Raw genomic sequence first — 17,518 nt, 5'->3', positions numbered from 1 at the left:
ACCATTTCAGGTAGCCTTATTTTGAAGGTTTCCCAACCCGGTCAGCTGTTTTTTTCGACACGTCACAGGGAAGCTTTGACAGCTCAGACGAAGATTGAGGTGACAGCCGAAACACTCAGATTGGTAAAGGTTTTTTCTTCACTAAAAAAAGAACATTGTCTGATAAAAAAGAAACCATAAACTTATTCAAACTAATAACAAGACAAGATGAACGCCATACCCACCACCATGCTTTTCTCCAATTTAAAAACCTCAGCTACACCGTCAGCACTTCCAGCAGAAGAGTCTCGGGTGAACCAAAAGCCGAAGGTCAAGTGAGAGCCGCCTTCTATGCCACCAACACAAGCCTCTTCTCCTCTCTCAGAAAGTGATGTTGATGAAGGTTAATTACGGTATAAAGTTTTATAATTAAAGATTTAAGTAAATATGTGTACTGTTGTAATCTTTGTCTCAAATGTCCATCCATTTTCTGAACCGCTTTTATCCTAACAAGGGTCGCAAGGCATGCTGGAGCCTATCCCAGCTGTCTTCGGGCACACCCTGAACTGGTTGTCAGCCAATTGCAGGGCACACGTCGACCAACAACCATCCGCGCTCACACTGACACCTAGGGACAATTTTGAGTGTTGCATTAACCTGCCACGCATGTTTATGGAATGTGGGAGGAAACCAGAGTATCCGGAGAAAACTCACATAGGCTCAGGGAGAACGTATAAACTCCACACAGGAAAGCCGGAGCCGTAAACGAACCCTGTACCTCTGCCTGTGAGGCGAACGTGCCAACTAGTCGCCCACTGTGCTGCTATTTAGCAGAAATTAGAATTAGAAAACCATTTCATCCCCAATGCTTACCCACCCCAAATATTTGACGACCTACAATGGATGCGGTCAGGCATAATAAAAACACATTTGGCACATATCCATGCAGCTCAACCCCCCTGTGAACATTCAGCTCTATAACTCCAATATCAGTGTTACACTTAACACCCAGGACTGAAGGGTATCCCACATTCTACTGCCATAACCTGTAAGTATAACTTTAAGGGAAGAACCTGAAAACGTTGGATGAATGGCTAAGCGTACATCAAAAACAGGTGTTTGTTTCAACCGGTATTTATTGGACAGATGGGTGACATTGACTGAATGAGCCGCCCAATTTTCAGCCCATTCTCATGGCTATGATGGCAATAGCATGAGTAGTTGTGCCACTATTGTATTTGTACATGTTTGGAATTCTTACTCGTCAGTATCCACATCATTTTGAAGCAGGTGTCACATTTGTTTCATGAAATTAAGACACAAACTCAATAGTTTCCTTATCAACGAGTACACAGGTGTAATATTTCATTTTATTTATATTTGCAAGCAAGTTGATGTCTTTACAAATAAAAAAAAAGCCACTGTCTGCCCAAGCTGCTGGCACACACTTATGTACAAAAATGGGGGAGTGAATCAAAGAAAGCCTGCTACTAAGCAACTAGAGTGGAGTACAAAAAGTCTAGTATGGAAACAAAGAAAAAAAAGAACATCTCCCGACGTCCAAAATGTCCAACCTTGATGTTTGTGTATATCGCCGATAATCATTTTAAGGTTGCAGACTCAGATCAGTTTTTAGCTCTTTGGTGGTGTTCATGATACAGTAGAGTTGAATTCAATCAAGAATAGAGGAACAAATTGTTCATCCTGTAATTCAGAGTTGACAATTTGAGCGGCAGAAATCACACTGTAAAATTCCAACTAGACAATCTAGTCAAAGTAAAAATAAAATCTCACAGAATGCTCAAAATCACATTTTAGGTTCCGGAAGGTTTGCTTCATGCTGAAATCACCCACAACAAAAGCCAAGGTTGCGGATTGGTAGTGTGAGTCCAATTAAGCAGCGGAGAGCGGGTAGACAAGTAGGACGCAGGATTAGCATGTGCAGTACAAACATTTTCACAGGGAGATTCAAACAAATGTGGAGCAAGCAGCTCACATCCGCTTCCACTTTTTTAACACCGGTCGAGACATTCTTGATTCACAAGGAAGATTTCCAGCTCGAGAAAAAATACCTAATTGGTTCTTTACATTATTTTGAACCACGGTAGCACCAGTCCTCACAGCCAACAGCACTTTTGTCTCCATTTTTGACTTAATCTGATCTACATTTTCATTGCTCTTACCTCATGTTGTTGATGTTGTCGCTTTGGCTACATGAGCTGTGGAGCTTGTTGCTAGGTAACATGCTGATTTAATGACAACACAGTTTCAAGGAGCAAGACAAAGAAAGTCTCCAGTGTGATTTTCAAGACTGCCATAAGTGAACTGGTCATCAACGACTGCATGTGAGAGCAATAGGCAAAAGGATGTGAACTGAGGTGGGCCAGTGCATAATGGGCGGCCAGAGCAATACATTACATCATAGTTGCAAATCTCTTAAAAAACAATCAATATCACTTTAGACTTGCAGTTTTCTCATGCACTTATATGCCACAAATTGAAGGTTAAAGATTCATGTTTCATTGTTACTTTTGCATACCTGTCAACTTTTCGGAGCGCCAACCTGTATAAACTACCAAAAAAATCCTTATAAAGAGCAAAAAATCCTTATAACATACCAAAGCATTTTATATGTCAAAATAACGGCAGAAAAAAACCCCACAAAATTTTCGATGATATTTATTGTAGATCTCCATAATACAATGTCTGGTTAATGTCTAATCATCATTCTACTTAGTGGCATTACTGTGTTCAGAGTTGTATTCCTGCATTACTTTTTTCACCAAATTTTCAGAATCCGTATGATTTGTGCGATACGGCCATATACGTAAGATTCACCACAAAATCCGTATGAACTATGGCTAAACCGTATGAGTTGACAGGTATGCTTTTGTTAAACTGGTACAATATATTGCTCTGGTGGTAAACAACTAAACAAGCTCGCTAGCTTAGCAACACCATTAGCAACTAGGACTTCAATACTGCAAGCTAAAATGTGAAAAAAAAATAGCAGAACAGCGCTAGTTGAAATTAATTTTTTTATACTGTTTAATTCTTAAAATTATGACCATAGAATGCATAACCATGCCACAAACAACAACTAGATTCACTGTCTTTTTTTAATGAATAAAAGTTTCTTCATTTTTATGAATTAATTCATTTTTATCATTGTTACGTCTTCATGTTATACCAATGCTGCAAGACTATACACATGGTCCCACAAAGGGGACGTCAATGCACACACACACACCAAGAATAAGAGATAGAGAGTTCACAATGGTCAATAAGTGCACAAAACATTTTTTTTTTGTATCTGAGGTTAAAAACACTGACAAGACATCCATTGTCAGGCAATGAAATGATATGAAATGTATACAGTTAATGCAAAACTAGACCCTTAAAAATACTGACTGTATTCACACTAGAACACAGTTGCAGTCTGGTGAAGGTTGCATGTTGTGCCTCATCCAAGCTGCATTTACACACCGTCAACACACCTTGTTTCTTCCAAATTGATTGAACTTAGGTAACAATATGTTCAATCATATCACAATGTTTTTCGACATGACACCGTTTGATCTCTTCAAAGCTCTTCCATGTTGGGGAGACACATTGTATCTGACCTTGTGTTCATTTTCCATTCAATGTCAATTCCAATGTCTAAAACGTCACACCCTATTTACTTCAATTTGTGTTAACGTGGTCTTTTTATTTTTTTGCCAAATCATAACATGTCAAAACGTTAACAGCATTTGTTTTAGCGGCAGCCTAAATACATTTTACGTCATTTTATCTCTCATCAGTATTTTATGTGCATCTGTGTGTGTAAATGCCGCTCCAATAGTGAGATGTTGGCCAATGAGACTCAACTTCACCCTTCAGACTTTATTAGAAATAATCATCTCGGCTGCTCTCCCCAAGTGTTTCACATATATGTTTATCTTTATACAGAATATATGAAGGTGCAGTGCATATTACCGCTTAGAAAAAAAAATCACATTAATTCCCCTTTTTTTGACACCCTTCTGTAATTATGATTTGACAAAAATAGGATTCAAAGTTCTTAATAAAATAGTGAAATGTTACTGTGAACAGTAAAAGAGCAGAGTTATGGCTCAGAGTGATGGCAATAGTGGACTTTGTGTGTGTGTGTGTGCGCATGTGTGTGTGTGCGTGTGTGTGTGTGCGTGTTTGTGTGCGTGTGTGTTTCTCTGCTGGTTGCCTCATCATCAATCTATTAATTAATCAATCGTCCTCATCTCAACAATATAGCTATCATTACTCTTTCGACCATCTCTATTGGCAGATAGAGACTCACATTCCCTCCGAGCTTATTAGAATCAAACAATCATTTTACGAATTAGATTCCCACTTAATACGAACAAAACATGCCTTGTGATTAGAATAAAGCTGCATTGTGGCTCTTAATCCATCAACGGTTAATGTGGCATGCTCAAGGAAATGAGCCCCGAAATCAAAGGAAATGATTGCTGTTAAAGCTAACAAGAGGTTCACTCTCCTGTGATGCCTCTCTACCGCATGTCCCGTAAAGGCGGTCAAAAGATGTGAGTCCTATTCTTCTGAAAAGATCCATTTAGGACTGGAAAAACAAAACATGCTCAGCCTTACTTAGAAAGCCACAATAAAGCCACTATTAATCAGCCGAGATCCCTTTCCCAGTTATCTCTTCTTGATACCAATGACGTGTTGCCTGTTCTAGTGACGATTTCACATGACAAAAGAGCAATTTTGGTATAATTGTAGCCTGATACACAGACACAAATGACTGAACATGAGAGCAAAAAACAGACTAAAAGTATCACAATGACTGGTGTTGACACGTGTACGTGTTTTTGTTTTTGTGTAGTTCTATGTGCAGATTCCCAGGAAAACGTGAATCTGACATCAACGCCCACCCCCATCCCACGACACCACTTCCCTTTGCATGTACCCCAATATTAAAATTACACATGAACGATGCTGGTAAAAATGTGGCAAACATTTGAAAAAGTGAAAAAAATGTCGTCTTAACAGACTTGAAGACAATATGACACTGACATGACATTTTCAAAGACTTTGTGCTGCTAAGATGTGCTGTTTCTGGAGTACAAATCACAAGTTGACACAAACATTGTCAGAGAGGAAGGGGAAAGAGTCCAATTTCACAGTTGTTTCAAATGATCAGCTGGCATAAGTGCTAATTGTGAACCGAGTGAGTCAGACTATATGTATCGAATATAAACACAGTAATACTAAACACATCTACTATCAACTTACAAGCATATGTTTCTAGCTTAAGTGGACAATATTTGTTTGGATTCATATCATTGACTAACTATTAACCCTTTCATGCATCAATTATGATAACCTGTAACCTGATCACAAGCTAGGCTGTCCACTGTAATAACCGCTGTCACTGAAAGGGTTAAACATAAGATTGTTGATTTAAAAATAAAAAAGCCGCAGCCTGCCATTTGTGGTTTGTACTTGTATTTACTGTAATGGGACGTGAGTATTTTCTAGGAAACAACTGATGAAACTGGGCTCCGGATGAGAGTCAGGAAATTATTTGGTCAGGGTTTCAGTGAGTCAAGCTACCCATTTATACTTCAAACCTCCCCGTAAACCGTATTTCAGTCGTCATGATGTGGGTAAATGACAGCACAGCATGACACCACCATATAACACTGCCTGCACAACACTGACCATTCAGCCACATTAATTGTGTGTGTGAATGTGTGTGTGTGTGCGTGTGTGAGTGTGTGAGAGAGAGATCTGTGCATTGTAGGTATTGAGGTTTTTGATGGTGGTATCTTGATATTAGCCACCCTCCATGAAAAGATGAGCTTACATACACTAAAGTCTTCCGTGTGTCTTCGGCTGACTGTTGCTTTCGAGTGTCATGCCAGCAGCAGAGATTTGTGATGGTCTTTTCTTATTTCTATTGAGTTCCTGTACAGTGATTAACATTTCTATTAGACCACCACCTAGTTGTAGGATTTATCAAGTATCAAGTACCTTTATGCTAACTTTTTAAAATATAGTTTTTTAACCATCAACACAGCAATATGATGAAGAAGTTACAAAATGTATATATTTTTAATGCAAATCCGTAATTTCAGTTATCGCTGAATTTTCACTTTTTAATATCTTACAAAATTTTTTGAAAAAATCCGAAACAAAGCAAAAACATTTTAATAAGTTATAAATTGATCATGTCAAATGATAATTTTTTACTTGTTTCAATGGTTGAATATCATTGTTAATTAATTTTTGACTTCTCAAACAAGCCCATATCCGGCCTGTCGAGAGCTCAATAAAATTGATAGATTCGACAAAATTTACTTTGCACATTATAAGCACTTTATGATGCTCCATGGCATCTTCTCACTTTTATGAGAGGTGGTATAGTAAAATTGGCAGGCACTGCACATTCATACTTGTAGTGTTGTAGTGCTTGCGCTCGGTATTGGTATAACCGGTCTTGAGACCACTTATTGAGGGTCTTGGTCTCATCCTGGAATCAAAGGCAATTTTTCTAGATCTTGACTCGGTCTCTGGATTTTTTTTATCAAAACCAGTCAAGACCAGGCAATTACTATTGTGATCAGTGAGAAACGCAGAACACGGGGATGCGTTGCCTTCCCAATGCCACACCCCATGGATGTCAAAAACAACATAAAACAAGATTTGTTTTTGTTGCAAACATAATGAAAAAAAAGATACTTGTCATTTTGTATTGGGGGATTTTTTGGGGATTTTTCTTTGATATATCCAGTCTCAACCTCTGAAAGTCTTGGTCTTCATTTTCTCGGGTCTCAATGTCTTGGTCTCGGTTGGTGTGGACTTCATTACAACACTACATGCTGTAGTAGATCACTTTTACTGTCAGTCTACGACTAGGGCCTGCAAAGGAAAGGTTTTCATATACTGGGACTCCTGTATTTTTTTTTCATATATTCTGTTCTTTGAAGTTGTTATACGCAGGTCTGCTTTGCGAAGCATTTTAATGACCTGGTTATTTCTTTATTCAATTCAAGACTATTTACTGTTATGCACAGTCATAAATACTTTTACCCTCAAACAGCAAAGGAGTTGGGTTTGTTTTTCATAAAATATTTTGTATTTACACTATGTAAGCGAAGTGCAGAAGGTCAGATTTCATTATAAGCCACCATATATTAAGATAATTGAACGTCCCCATCGGAATTTATGAAGTCACCTCTTATCGTTTCGATGAACTTTCACTTAATGTGACTGATGTTTAGCATGTTAGCATTGATCACCAAGGCACAAGATCAACTGGAAGCACACGGAGGAGATCAATGTTTTTCCTTCATCAATTTTGCTGCCTACCACAGGTCTGTATTTTTCTTTTTCTCTGTGTTGTGTAATATGTTATGCTATCCTTGTATGCATGACTGTGTGCTGCAAGTTTTTGTATGTGAATAAATTGTTTTGTGTGTCTGTTTGGTAAGTGAATGCATTGATTCCCATCGCATGTGTTTATGTGTAGGCATTGAGGCGTTCTTTGGAACGTGTAGAGTGGATGTCATGTAGCTCCTGCTCCTCCTTGGACTTGATATCCTCATATTTCTGCATTCGACTGGCATCCTTCAGGTATCCCCAGTTAGCAGCTAATGCCATTAGAAAATGGACCTACAGGGATGAGAAGAAAGCAGGAAGGGGCACTTATTTTTGATCACCAATACATATCTTCATCAACTGCAGTACAAACAACAGTACATCAATTTAAAAATATTCATTTAGAAAGAAAATACACAGTGTACATTGAAAAAAAGTAAATACAATTGGGAAAAAAGCAGGTATTAAACCCTATAATCCACGATAACATTTTATACACAACATTAAAAATTTCCTTGAACGTCCTACAGTCTCTTTTCCAGATGTTTGTTGATTTGACTTTTGAATAAGATAGGATAAGATAAGATAACCTTTATTTGTCCCACAGTGGGGAAATTTGCAGTCCACAGCAGCAAAATTGTATGTGTGTGTGTGTGTGTGTGGGGGGGGGACAAAGTCTTTCATTGCACAAAATAATAGTGATAAAAAGAATAGTGATTTCTGTGTCTGTTTGGTCATTGACAGTGGTAAAGTATTCCATGTTTCCATTTCTCTGGAGTCAACTGTTCATTTCAAGTGATGTTTTTGGTTTAGGAAGTGAGAACCGACCTTGTGTTGCCTGTCTTGTGGCATGTGTATTTGACTCTAAATTGTCTTTCAGCTGTTTGTACCTCCATGAGCGAAATGCATCAATAGAACTATTGTGTCTTTTCTGGAGTCTGACTCATTTTTTGAGGTAATTAATGTCGTCAATTTATAGCAAATTACAGTTTGTGAGAGCGAGACACCAGTGAGGTGCCTCTGACGCAGATCTGAAAATGACTTTCTGACTACTTTTCTTTACATAAGGTAAAGCTTACTTAATAGTCGTTCTGCATGCGCAAGTGTCACATAATATCACTGGAGTGCCATTTACCATGAATGTGATCACTAGCCCCCTCCATGAGCCGTCACCTTACCACGGAGGAGGGGTGTTGTGTGTTCCAATGATCATAGGAGCTAAGTTGTCTGGGCTGTTATGCCCCTGGCAGGGTCACCCATGGCAAACAGGTCCTAGGTGAGGGACCAGACAAAGCACAGCTCAAAGACCCCTTATGATGAGTCAAATATATGGACCCGGACGGGGCAAGGGAAATCGACCGGGGGCCCGCTCGAGAGCCGGGGCACCCCTCTGGAGCCAGGCCCGGAGGTGGGGCTTGCTAGTGAGCGCCTGGTAGCAGGGCCTACACCCATGGGGCCGGGCCGGCCGGGCTCAGCCCGAAGAGGCAATGTGGGTCCCCCTTCCCATGGGCTCACCACTTATGGGAGGGGTCAAAGGGGTCAGGTGCCTTGGCCTCTGTAGTCCGATCCTCGGCTACAGAAGCGAGCTCTAGGGACGTGGAATGTCACCTCTCTTGCAGGGAAGGAGCCCGAGCTGGTGTGCGAGGCAGAGAAGTTCCGACTGGATATAGTCAGACTTGCCTCCACACACAGCCTGTGCTCTGGTACCAGTATTCTCAAGAGGGGTTGGACTCTCTTCCACTCTGGAGTTGCCCATGGAGAGAGGTGTAGAGCAGGTGCGGGCATACTTATTGCCCCCTGGCTAAGTCCCTGTATATTGGGGTTCACACCGGTGGACAAGAGGGTTGCCTCCGTCCGCCTTCCCTGAATGTTGTTTGAGCCTATGCACCAAACAGCAGTTCAGCGTACCCAACCTTTTTGGAATCTCGAGTTGTGTTTTGTTATTAGACTTCTGTGCTCGTCACTGATTGTCCACAACAAACACCATGTTCAAACATAAAAGTGTCCATATGTGTACTTGGCTACCAGGACACCCCTAGCCGCAGTTTGATGATTGACTTTGTGGTCCTATGATCAGATTTGCGGCCGCATGTTTTGTACACTCGGGTGAAGAGAGGGGCGAAGCTGTCAACTGATCACCACCTGGTGGTGAGTTGGCCCCGAGGGTGGGGGAAGATGCCGGTCCGACCTGGCAGATCCAAACGTATTGTTGGGAGATCTGGTGGAATCTCCTTGTCAGAAGGAGTTTCAACTCCCACCTCTGGCAGAGCTTTTCCTACGTCCCGGGGGAGGCGGGGGACATTGAGCCGCTATTGTCGAGGCGGCCATTTGGAATTGTGGCCATAAAGTGGTCAGTGCCTGTCGTGGCGGAACCCCCCCCCCCCCCCCCCGCCCAAACTCGCTTGTGGATACCAGCAGTAAGGGATGCTGGCAAGCTGAAGCAGGAGCTTATTGGACCTTTCTGGCCTGTGGGACTCCAGAGGCAGCTGATAGGTATCGACTTGCGCAACACAGCTTCAACGGTCGCCGAGGCAAAAACTCGATGTGGAAAGAGTTCGGTGAGGCCATGGAAGACGACTTTCGGATGTCTTTGAGGAAATTCTGGTCCATTATCCGACGTCTTAGGAGAGGGAAGCAGTGCACCATTAACACTGTGTACAGTGGGGATGGGGCGCTGCTGACCTACAGGTTTACCATGGGTAAACATGCTTTATTGGGCAGTGGGAAAGGCTCACTGGCCAGTGTGGATCCGTGTCCACCAGCACGCCATCGGAGGCGGGGCGTGATTGCCTCGGATCGCCTCCGCTTGCAGTTTGAAAGCCTAACACGGGACTTCCCGGTAATTACGTGATGACATGGGATGGTACGTGATGAGTCATAACATCGCGTGCCATCGGCATCGTATATAGCACGCCCCCACAACAAAGCTAGGAGATCGCTCCTTAAGCTGTTGTCTCAGTAGTAGCAAAGAGTTGATCCTCCGCTACTTTTCGACCATTTTGAGGACGGTAAAAAGCATGATAAAAGTAATAAGCACTCGCTTCCATGTTGCTTTGTTTACCACAAAGAAATCTGTCGCATCATCTACGCAATCACAGCGTGGTGACGTAACCAGATGCAAAGTGGTGGAAGGGGGCGGGGGGGGGGGGCGCACAGAATCGCCTTCTGTTGGTCAATGGGAAAGGGACATATTGCCAATTGGTTACGTGTCGCCACGGATCACGACTACCCGCTAATTTCAGTGGGAAAGGGGTATTAGAGGAAGCAGAGTCTGAGTACTCTGAGGTGGGCCCTCCTTTCTCTGGGGTCTAATTCACTGAGGTGGTGAAAAAGCTCCTCGGTGGCGGAGCCCCAGGGGTGGATGAGATCCGGCCAGAGTTCCTCAACACTCTGGATGTGGATGGTGTGGGACTGTCCTGGTTGGCACGCCTCTGCAACAGCGCGTGGTCATCAGGAGGGTGCCTCTGGATTGGCAGACCGGGGTGGTGGTCCCTCTTTTTAAAAAGGGATCACACTCCTCAGTCTCCCTGGTAAGGTCTATTCGGGGGTGCTGGAGAGGAGGGCCCATTGGGAAGTTGAGCCTCAGATTCAGGAGGAGCAGTGTGGGTTGCGTCCCGGCAGTGGAACAGTGGACCAGCTCTACAGCCTTAGCAGGGTCCTCCAGGGTTCGTGGGAGCGCGCCCAACCATTCTCCATGTGCTTTTTGGACTTGGAGAAGGTGCTTGACCATGTCTCTCGTGAGTTCTGAGGGGGGGTCTTACGGGAGTATAGGGTACCAACCCCCTGATATAGGCTATTCGGTCCCTATACCATCGATGTCAGAGTTTGGTTCGCACTACCAGTAGTGGCAGTAAGTTGGAATTGTTTCCACTGATAGTTGGGCCCACCAAAGCTACCATTTGTTGCCAATTCTGTTCATAAGCTTTATGGACAGAATTTCTAGGCACAGCCGAGGTGTTGAGGGAGTCCTGTTTGCTGCTTTTTGCTCTCTGGAGCAGTTCACAGCTGAGTGTGAAGCGGTTGGGATGAGAATCGGCCCCTCCAAATCTTAAAAAAATGGTCTGAAATCGGAAAAGGGTGGCGTGTCCTCCCCGGGTTGGAGGCGAGATCTAGCCCCAAATGGAGGAGTTTAATTATCTTGTGATGTTGATCACGAGTGAGGGCAGGAGGGAGTGGGAGATCAACAGGCGGATCGGTGCAGTATCTGCTGTGATGTGGACTTTGTATCGGTCGGTCATGGTGAAGAAGGAGCTAAGACAAAAGGCGAAGCTCTCAACTTACCGGTCAATCTGTTCCAACCCTAATCTATGGTCATAAACTATGGGTCATGAGCGAAAGAACAAGATACAGGATACAATCGGCCAAAATTAGTGTTCTCCGCAGGGTGTCCAGGCTCTCCCTTAGTGATAAGGTGATAAGCTCGGTCATCCGGGAGGGGCTCAGAGTTGAGCCGCTTCTCCTCCACATCGAGAGGAGCCAGATGAGGTGGCTCGGGCATCTGATTAGGATGCCTCCTGGATGCCTCCCTGGTGAGGTGTTCCGGGCATGTCCCACTGGCAGGAGGCCCCTGGGATGACCCAGGACACGCTGGAGAGAGTATGTTTCCCAGCTGGCCGGGGAATGGGGAATTTGATTTACACAGGGCAGAAACATCATAAGTTATTTCAAAGTGTGTGTGTGTGGGGGGAGCATGGTCAGTTGACAAATATAGAAGCAGACCACCATGGGACCCTAATTAGCATTTATGCTTCAAGACTTAATGCTGACCAGGAAGTGAAAGAAAACTCCTACAGTGAAAATCCTCTGCAACGAAACCTACATTAGGGGGTATTAATGTGAAAAAATCTTCATGCATTCACACCATTCCCACTCTCCTGCCCCCCATAAAATGAAAAAAAACCCCTGTTGCGTTACACAAAATCTTTTTCTCTGCTCTTGCCTTGCGAAGAGATTCACTACAACAAAGTCTAATCCAACAGCGACCTCTACTGCTTTGTTCGGAAACGGCAACAGCAACCACCACACTGGTTTCCACAGCTCCGAGTTTCCTGAACGAAACATACTCACAGCTGCTCTGCCATTGGCTTACCGAGCATCATCCTGGCCTCCGATTGGTCAAGAGGAACCTCACTATCTATGTGTGTAGATACTGTAGCTAGATCCGTGGAAGATAGAGTGGAACGCATCTGATTAGCTGCTAGTAAATTGCTTGTGGCTCGACGGACAGTCAAATAAACTAACGTTATCTGGAATGCTTTACTTGTTACCATGCTAAAAACCTTACGCTAACTGGAGCGCTAATTAGAGAGAAGGCGAGTTCCATCATGCTAACTATGGCCATCGAGGACTACGAAGCGTCCCGTGGCTGGCTTTAAAAGTTCATTGCATGATATCAGCTGAGCAACGCTGTCTTGGCTAGCGATCTAGGGGAGGTCGAGTTAGAGACAGTGAGATGGTGGAAAGAAAAGCCACCGGGTCCAGGAAGTATTTGTTATTGTTAGATTCAGACGCAGCATCCAAGAAATTGATGTAAGTGAAAGTGAATGCTGATCGTAAATTTTGCAATTTCTTTCCCTTTTTTTTCTTTCTACACTGACTATATGAAGTGTCAAATTAGTGTGTGCTCATACTTTTGCATTATTGGAATAAAAATAAAGAGTACACATACACCTGTGTGCGTGTACACATACGTTTGTGTGTGTGTGTGTGTTTACATCTGAATTAATTAGCTACAGTGAAAAACCCCCTGTTGTGAAAGATTTCTTGCTGCAAACATGATTTCGTTGTAGAGGAGTTTCACTGTATCAGCGATTCCAAAATTGACCACGATTATCATTCTTGGTGACTTCAATGCTGGAAAAAAAATCTCAAATGGCACTTTCCCCCTTAAGCATGCCAAACATGAACTTGTCATAACGAATACCATCTTTCAACAGAAAAAAATATTTTCAAAGTGCGCCAGCAACATCTTCAATCAAAACAAAAGCACCTTTTGCTTTGTGATCAGAAAGATATCCTTTTAGATGAATACCATCAAACACTTACCAAACTCTATGATACAAAAAATGCAAGAAACAAATTGCATCAGTGCATCTTGCATCGTGCATTAACTTGAGAGTACCCTAACTCATCACCCAAACACAGGGATGAACTCGAAACTGCCATCATCAATTTGGTCACCCAAAGACGAAACATCGGGATTTCTTTGATGGAAATGATCAAGCACTGCAACAACTTATTGCTGAAAAGTACAAGGCCTTTCGTGACCTTCAGAAAGATCCTGACAGATATTGAGGACAAAGCGGCTCCGTTACCAAGAATGCAGAATAGCATTTTAAATCAAGAAGCAGAAACTAAAAGCAGGTTTTTAAAGTTGCATGTGGGATGGATTCTCTAGAAACTGACTATATACACCATGAATTGACCACCAATCAACTGGAATACACTGACAGAACATTCATCCTCAAATCCATAGCAAGAGAGGTTTTAGAGTCTTTGTGCATTTAACCTAACAAGCATGTGTTTGGAATGTGAGAGGAAGCCAGAGTGCCGGAGAAAAACCTAGAGAAAACATGCAAACCCCACACAAAAGGGCCTGAGACCTGATTTGAACTCCTGAACTTCTCGACTATGAGGCAGACATGCTAACCACTACACTTGCTCTTTCTGAATTACTTTGCAAAATACAAATTGAAAGCATATCTCGAGTCAGTGATACACCCTGCACATTGCTTATGACATAAGTCATAATATTTTTTTTTCTTATCTTATAAATGATTGTATTAATAGCAGCGTTGGCTTTTCTGGATAACTGAAGCAGAATCTTGAATTTCACATGGGAGAAAAAAATGCTGCTTAATGTATAGCCGCGATTTATTTCTGCAGATTAGATAACTAACATAGAACTGGTATTTTTCAAACACTGAAATTTGGTCCTCTGAAATCAGCCTGTGAGTAGGTGGTGTGTTTTCTGGGATGAATGCCAATCCTCTGTGAATCTAAAAAATGGTAAACAAGTGCAGAAATAGAAGAATGTGTGTGTGTGGTAAAGTTTTGCTTTTTTACAGTTTGGCTGACAAAGAGGTAATATGATTAACGGCAATGATGTTGTCTGTGCCTACTCAGTATATACAGCATTGAGATGGATCTCTAAAAGAACTAAAACACGACCATCAATTCAGATATCCGTACAGCTTGGTGACTCACTCACACTGCAGACATCTTGCCAAGCACCCTCCATGCTGGCTTCAAAAGGTAGTGTGATTTAGTTATCTGCGGAATCGGCAGTGTACTTAACTGAAGAAGAATTACAATTTGAAATAAACAACATCTATGATAAATTAAATATCCATTATTTTTCTGTATCGCTTATGCTCACTAGGGTCCCAGCTTAATTTGGACGAGGTGTGTGGTACTGGTCTAAATGAAGTATTGTTTTCCTTAAGGAATTTGCAATTAGTTGTGTGCTCACCATTGCGATCACAGCAGCTCCTGCTCCAGCCAATGCACACACAAACAGATGGAAGGTCAAGTCCAGCTGCAAAAGTCACAATAAGACTTAAAATTGTTCATGAATACTCTTTGTATTCTTGTTTTACTTCAGTTTTCATTTGGGTCAGATCAAACCACACAGCAGTTCTTACCTCATTAGATTCACACATCTTGAAGAACTTCTCAGATCCTGTGCAAACCTTCCTCTCCTCAGATATGGTCACAGCACCTGATGAACAGAAACCTGGTCATGGCTAAATGATTTTGTTTGACTTCCGCTTTGTTTTAAATTCAAAACAATTTGAGGCTGTTGCCATAAAAAAAAAAAATTAAAAAAGAAAGAAAAAAAAAAGAATTTGCGGGTGGGGGGAGGGGTTTGTGTCTCCCAATGATCCCAACAGCTAAACTGTCTGCTGCTTTATGCCCCTGGCATGCCCCATGTCAAACAGTTCCTATTTAGGGGACCAGATGGAGCATGGCTCACAAATGTCTTATGGTGAAGATAAATATTAAATTCAGTTTTCCCTTGCCCAGACACAAGGCACCGAGGCCCCCCTCTATAGCCAGGCCGACAGGTGGTGCTTGCTGGCAATCACCTGGTGGTCAGGCCTGCGCCCATTGGGCCCAGCCTTGCACGGCCCAAAAAGGCATTGTGGGTCCCCATTCACATGGGCTCACCAACTGTTGGTGGGACCAAAGGGGTCAGGTGCCCTGTGACTTTAGTGCCGGTCAAAGGCGGGGAACTTGGCGGTTCAAATCCCCAACAACAGAAGCCAGTTCTAGGGACATGGAATGTAACCTTTCTGGCAGGGAAGGAGCCCGAGCTGGTGTACAAGGCAGAGCAATTCCAACTAAACATAGTCGGACTCTCCTCCACACATTACGGCTCTTTTATCAGTCCTCTCAAAAGGGGGTTGGACTCTTTCTCATTCTTGAGTTGGTCACTGAGAGAGGCACAGAGCAGATGTGGGCATGCACCCTGGCTTGGCACCTGTACATTGGGGTTCACCCCAGTGGATGAGAGAGCAACCTCCTTCCGCTTTCGTGTGTTGCGGGGGGGGGGGGGGGGTCATGACTGTTTGTGCCTATTTACCAAACAGCAGCTTAGAGTAGCCAAGCGTTTTGGAGTCCTTGAAGGGTGTGCTGGAGAGCGTTCCCGCTGGGGAATCCCTCATTATTCTGGGGGAGTTATTTGCTCACGTGGGTGATGACAGTGAAACCTGGAAGGGGGTGTTTGAGAGGAAAGCAACCAACACTAGGCCCCCGAATGATCAGAACCCAATTGGTGTTCTGTTACTGGATTTATGTGCCCATCATGGATGGTCCACAAGAAACACCATGTGCGAACATAAGGGGGTCCATATGTGGACTTGGCATCAGGACACCCTAGGCTGTAGTTCGATGATCGACTTTGTAGTACTGTCATCAGATTTACGGCCACATATTTTGGACACTCCAGTGAACTGATCATTACCTGGTGCCGCATTAGCTCCAATGGTGAGGGAAGATGTTGGACCGACTGGCAGACCCAAACATATTGTGAGGGTTTGCGAGGAACATCTGGCAGAAACCCCTGCCAGCAAGAGTTTTTAGTTCCACCTCAGGTGGGCTACATTGAGTCCGAGTTGGCCATATTTCATGCCTCTGTTGTTGAGGCAGCCCATCGGAGCTGTGGCCGTAAGGTAGTCCGTCGTGGCGGCAATCCCCGAACCCGCTGGTGGACACTGATGGTAAGGAATACTGTCAAGCAGAGGAAGGAGTCCTATATGACCTTTTAGCCCTGTGGGACTCCAGAGGCAGCTGATGGGTATGGGCCGGCCAAGGGGAATGTAGCTTTGGCTTTGGGTCGCTGAGGTACAGGTTGTTATTTTTTAATGTTCCACCCCTATAAATAAAGGCTTTTTGCATTCAGTCTTCAACAAGTGCCCACATGTGGAATTTTTTAAAACATGTTGAATTCTCATTGCATATTCTAACTCACGTGACGTCACAGATATGTGGTTACAATTTAAGAGGTACTTTTTTCAAAACAACTTGGTTGAATTCCAATTTGTATAACCCTTACAGATTTTGGAGGTTCGATTTGATTTGACGCATGTTTTATAGCAAGGGCCGGGGCCACATGTGACCCTTATAGGGATTGTCTAGTTGAGGTGGAACTGTCTTTCAAGACATGAGTGTTTTTCATTGATTCAAGCACCAGGAATAGCTCATTTTACCTACCAAACTGGCGGAGGTCCAGACAGAGGTTGGCTCCCTCAACCACGCTAGTGTTTTTACACATGGACCAAACATTGAAGTACATGAAGACCGGCAGGCTGGTGAAAGCTGTCACACCCAGCCACACCAGGAAAAACAGGTAGGCCAGGAACATCAACTGAACAGACATAAGGTAAACAGTAACACAAAACCTGAATGATAAATTCTGTTTTTCTCATCATTAAGAGAGACAATAACCATTATGTCCACATTTTAAGCAATAATCCACTTTTTTTTTTCCAAACAGCAATGCAGGAGTAAAATGATCCACCAGAAAACAGGAAAAAAAACCTAAGTAATTTAAGTAAAATTAAACACCTCCTCATTAAATAAGTTATTGTCCATTGTTTTTCTTTTCAAACCTGAATTGTCATGTTTCGCCAACACAGCATAACATTTCCTATCATGCCTCCCATTCTAGTTA

At 43.0% G+C, this 17,518-nt stretch overlaps 1 protein-coding gene across 1 annotated transcript in view; it reads right to left on the bottom strand.

The window, feature by feature from the left end:
- Positions 1-1,311: 1,311 nt before the first annotated feature.
- The window catches only part of gpm6ab (glycoprotein M6Ab), a 36,570-nt gene continuing 20,363 nt past the window's right edge, over positions 1,312-17,518 (bottom strand). Inside the window, exons 4-7 of the mRNA XM_086120207.1 lie at positions 17,059-17,212; positions 14,988-15,064; positions 14,816-14,881; positions 1,312-7,638 (exon numbers count right to left, since the gene is read on the bottom strand). Coding sequence (XP_085976333.1) covers positions 7,486-7,638; positions 14,816-14,881; positions 14,988-15,064; positions 17,059-17,212 — 450 coding nt within the window. The 3' untranslated portion in view covers positions 1,312-7,485. The remainder of the gene's footprint in view (positions 7,639-14,815; positions 14,882-14,987; positions 15,065-17,058; positions 17,213-17,518) is intronic.

Source organism: Hippocampus guttulatus, chromosome 9, assembly GCF_054856545.1.
Source record: "Hippocampus guttulatus isolate MCC_2025c chromosome 9, RoL_Hgut_1.0, whole genome shotgun sequence".
Lineage (NCBI taxonomy): Eukaryota > Metazoa > Chordata > Actinopteri > Syngnathiformes > Syngnathidae > Hippocampus > Hippocampus guttulatus.
The sequence above is the reverse complement of the archived record's forward strand: the minus strand, read 5'-3'. Positions and strand labels throughout refer to the sequence as shown.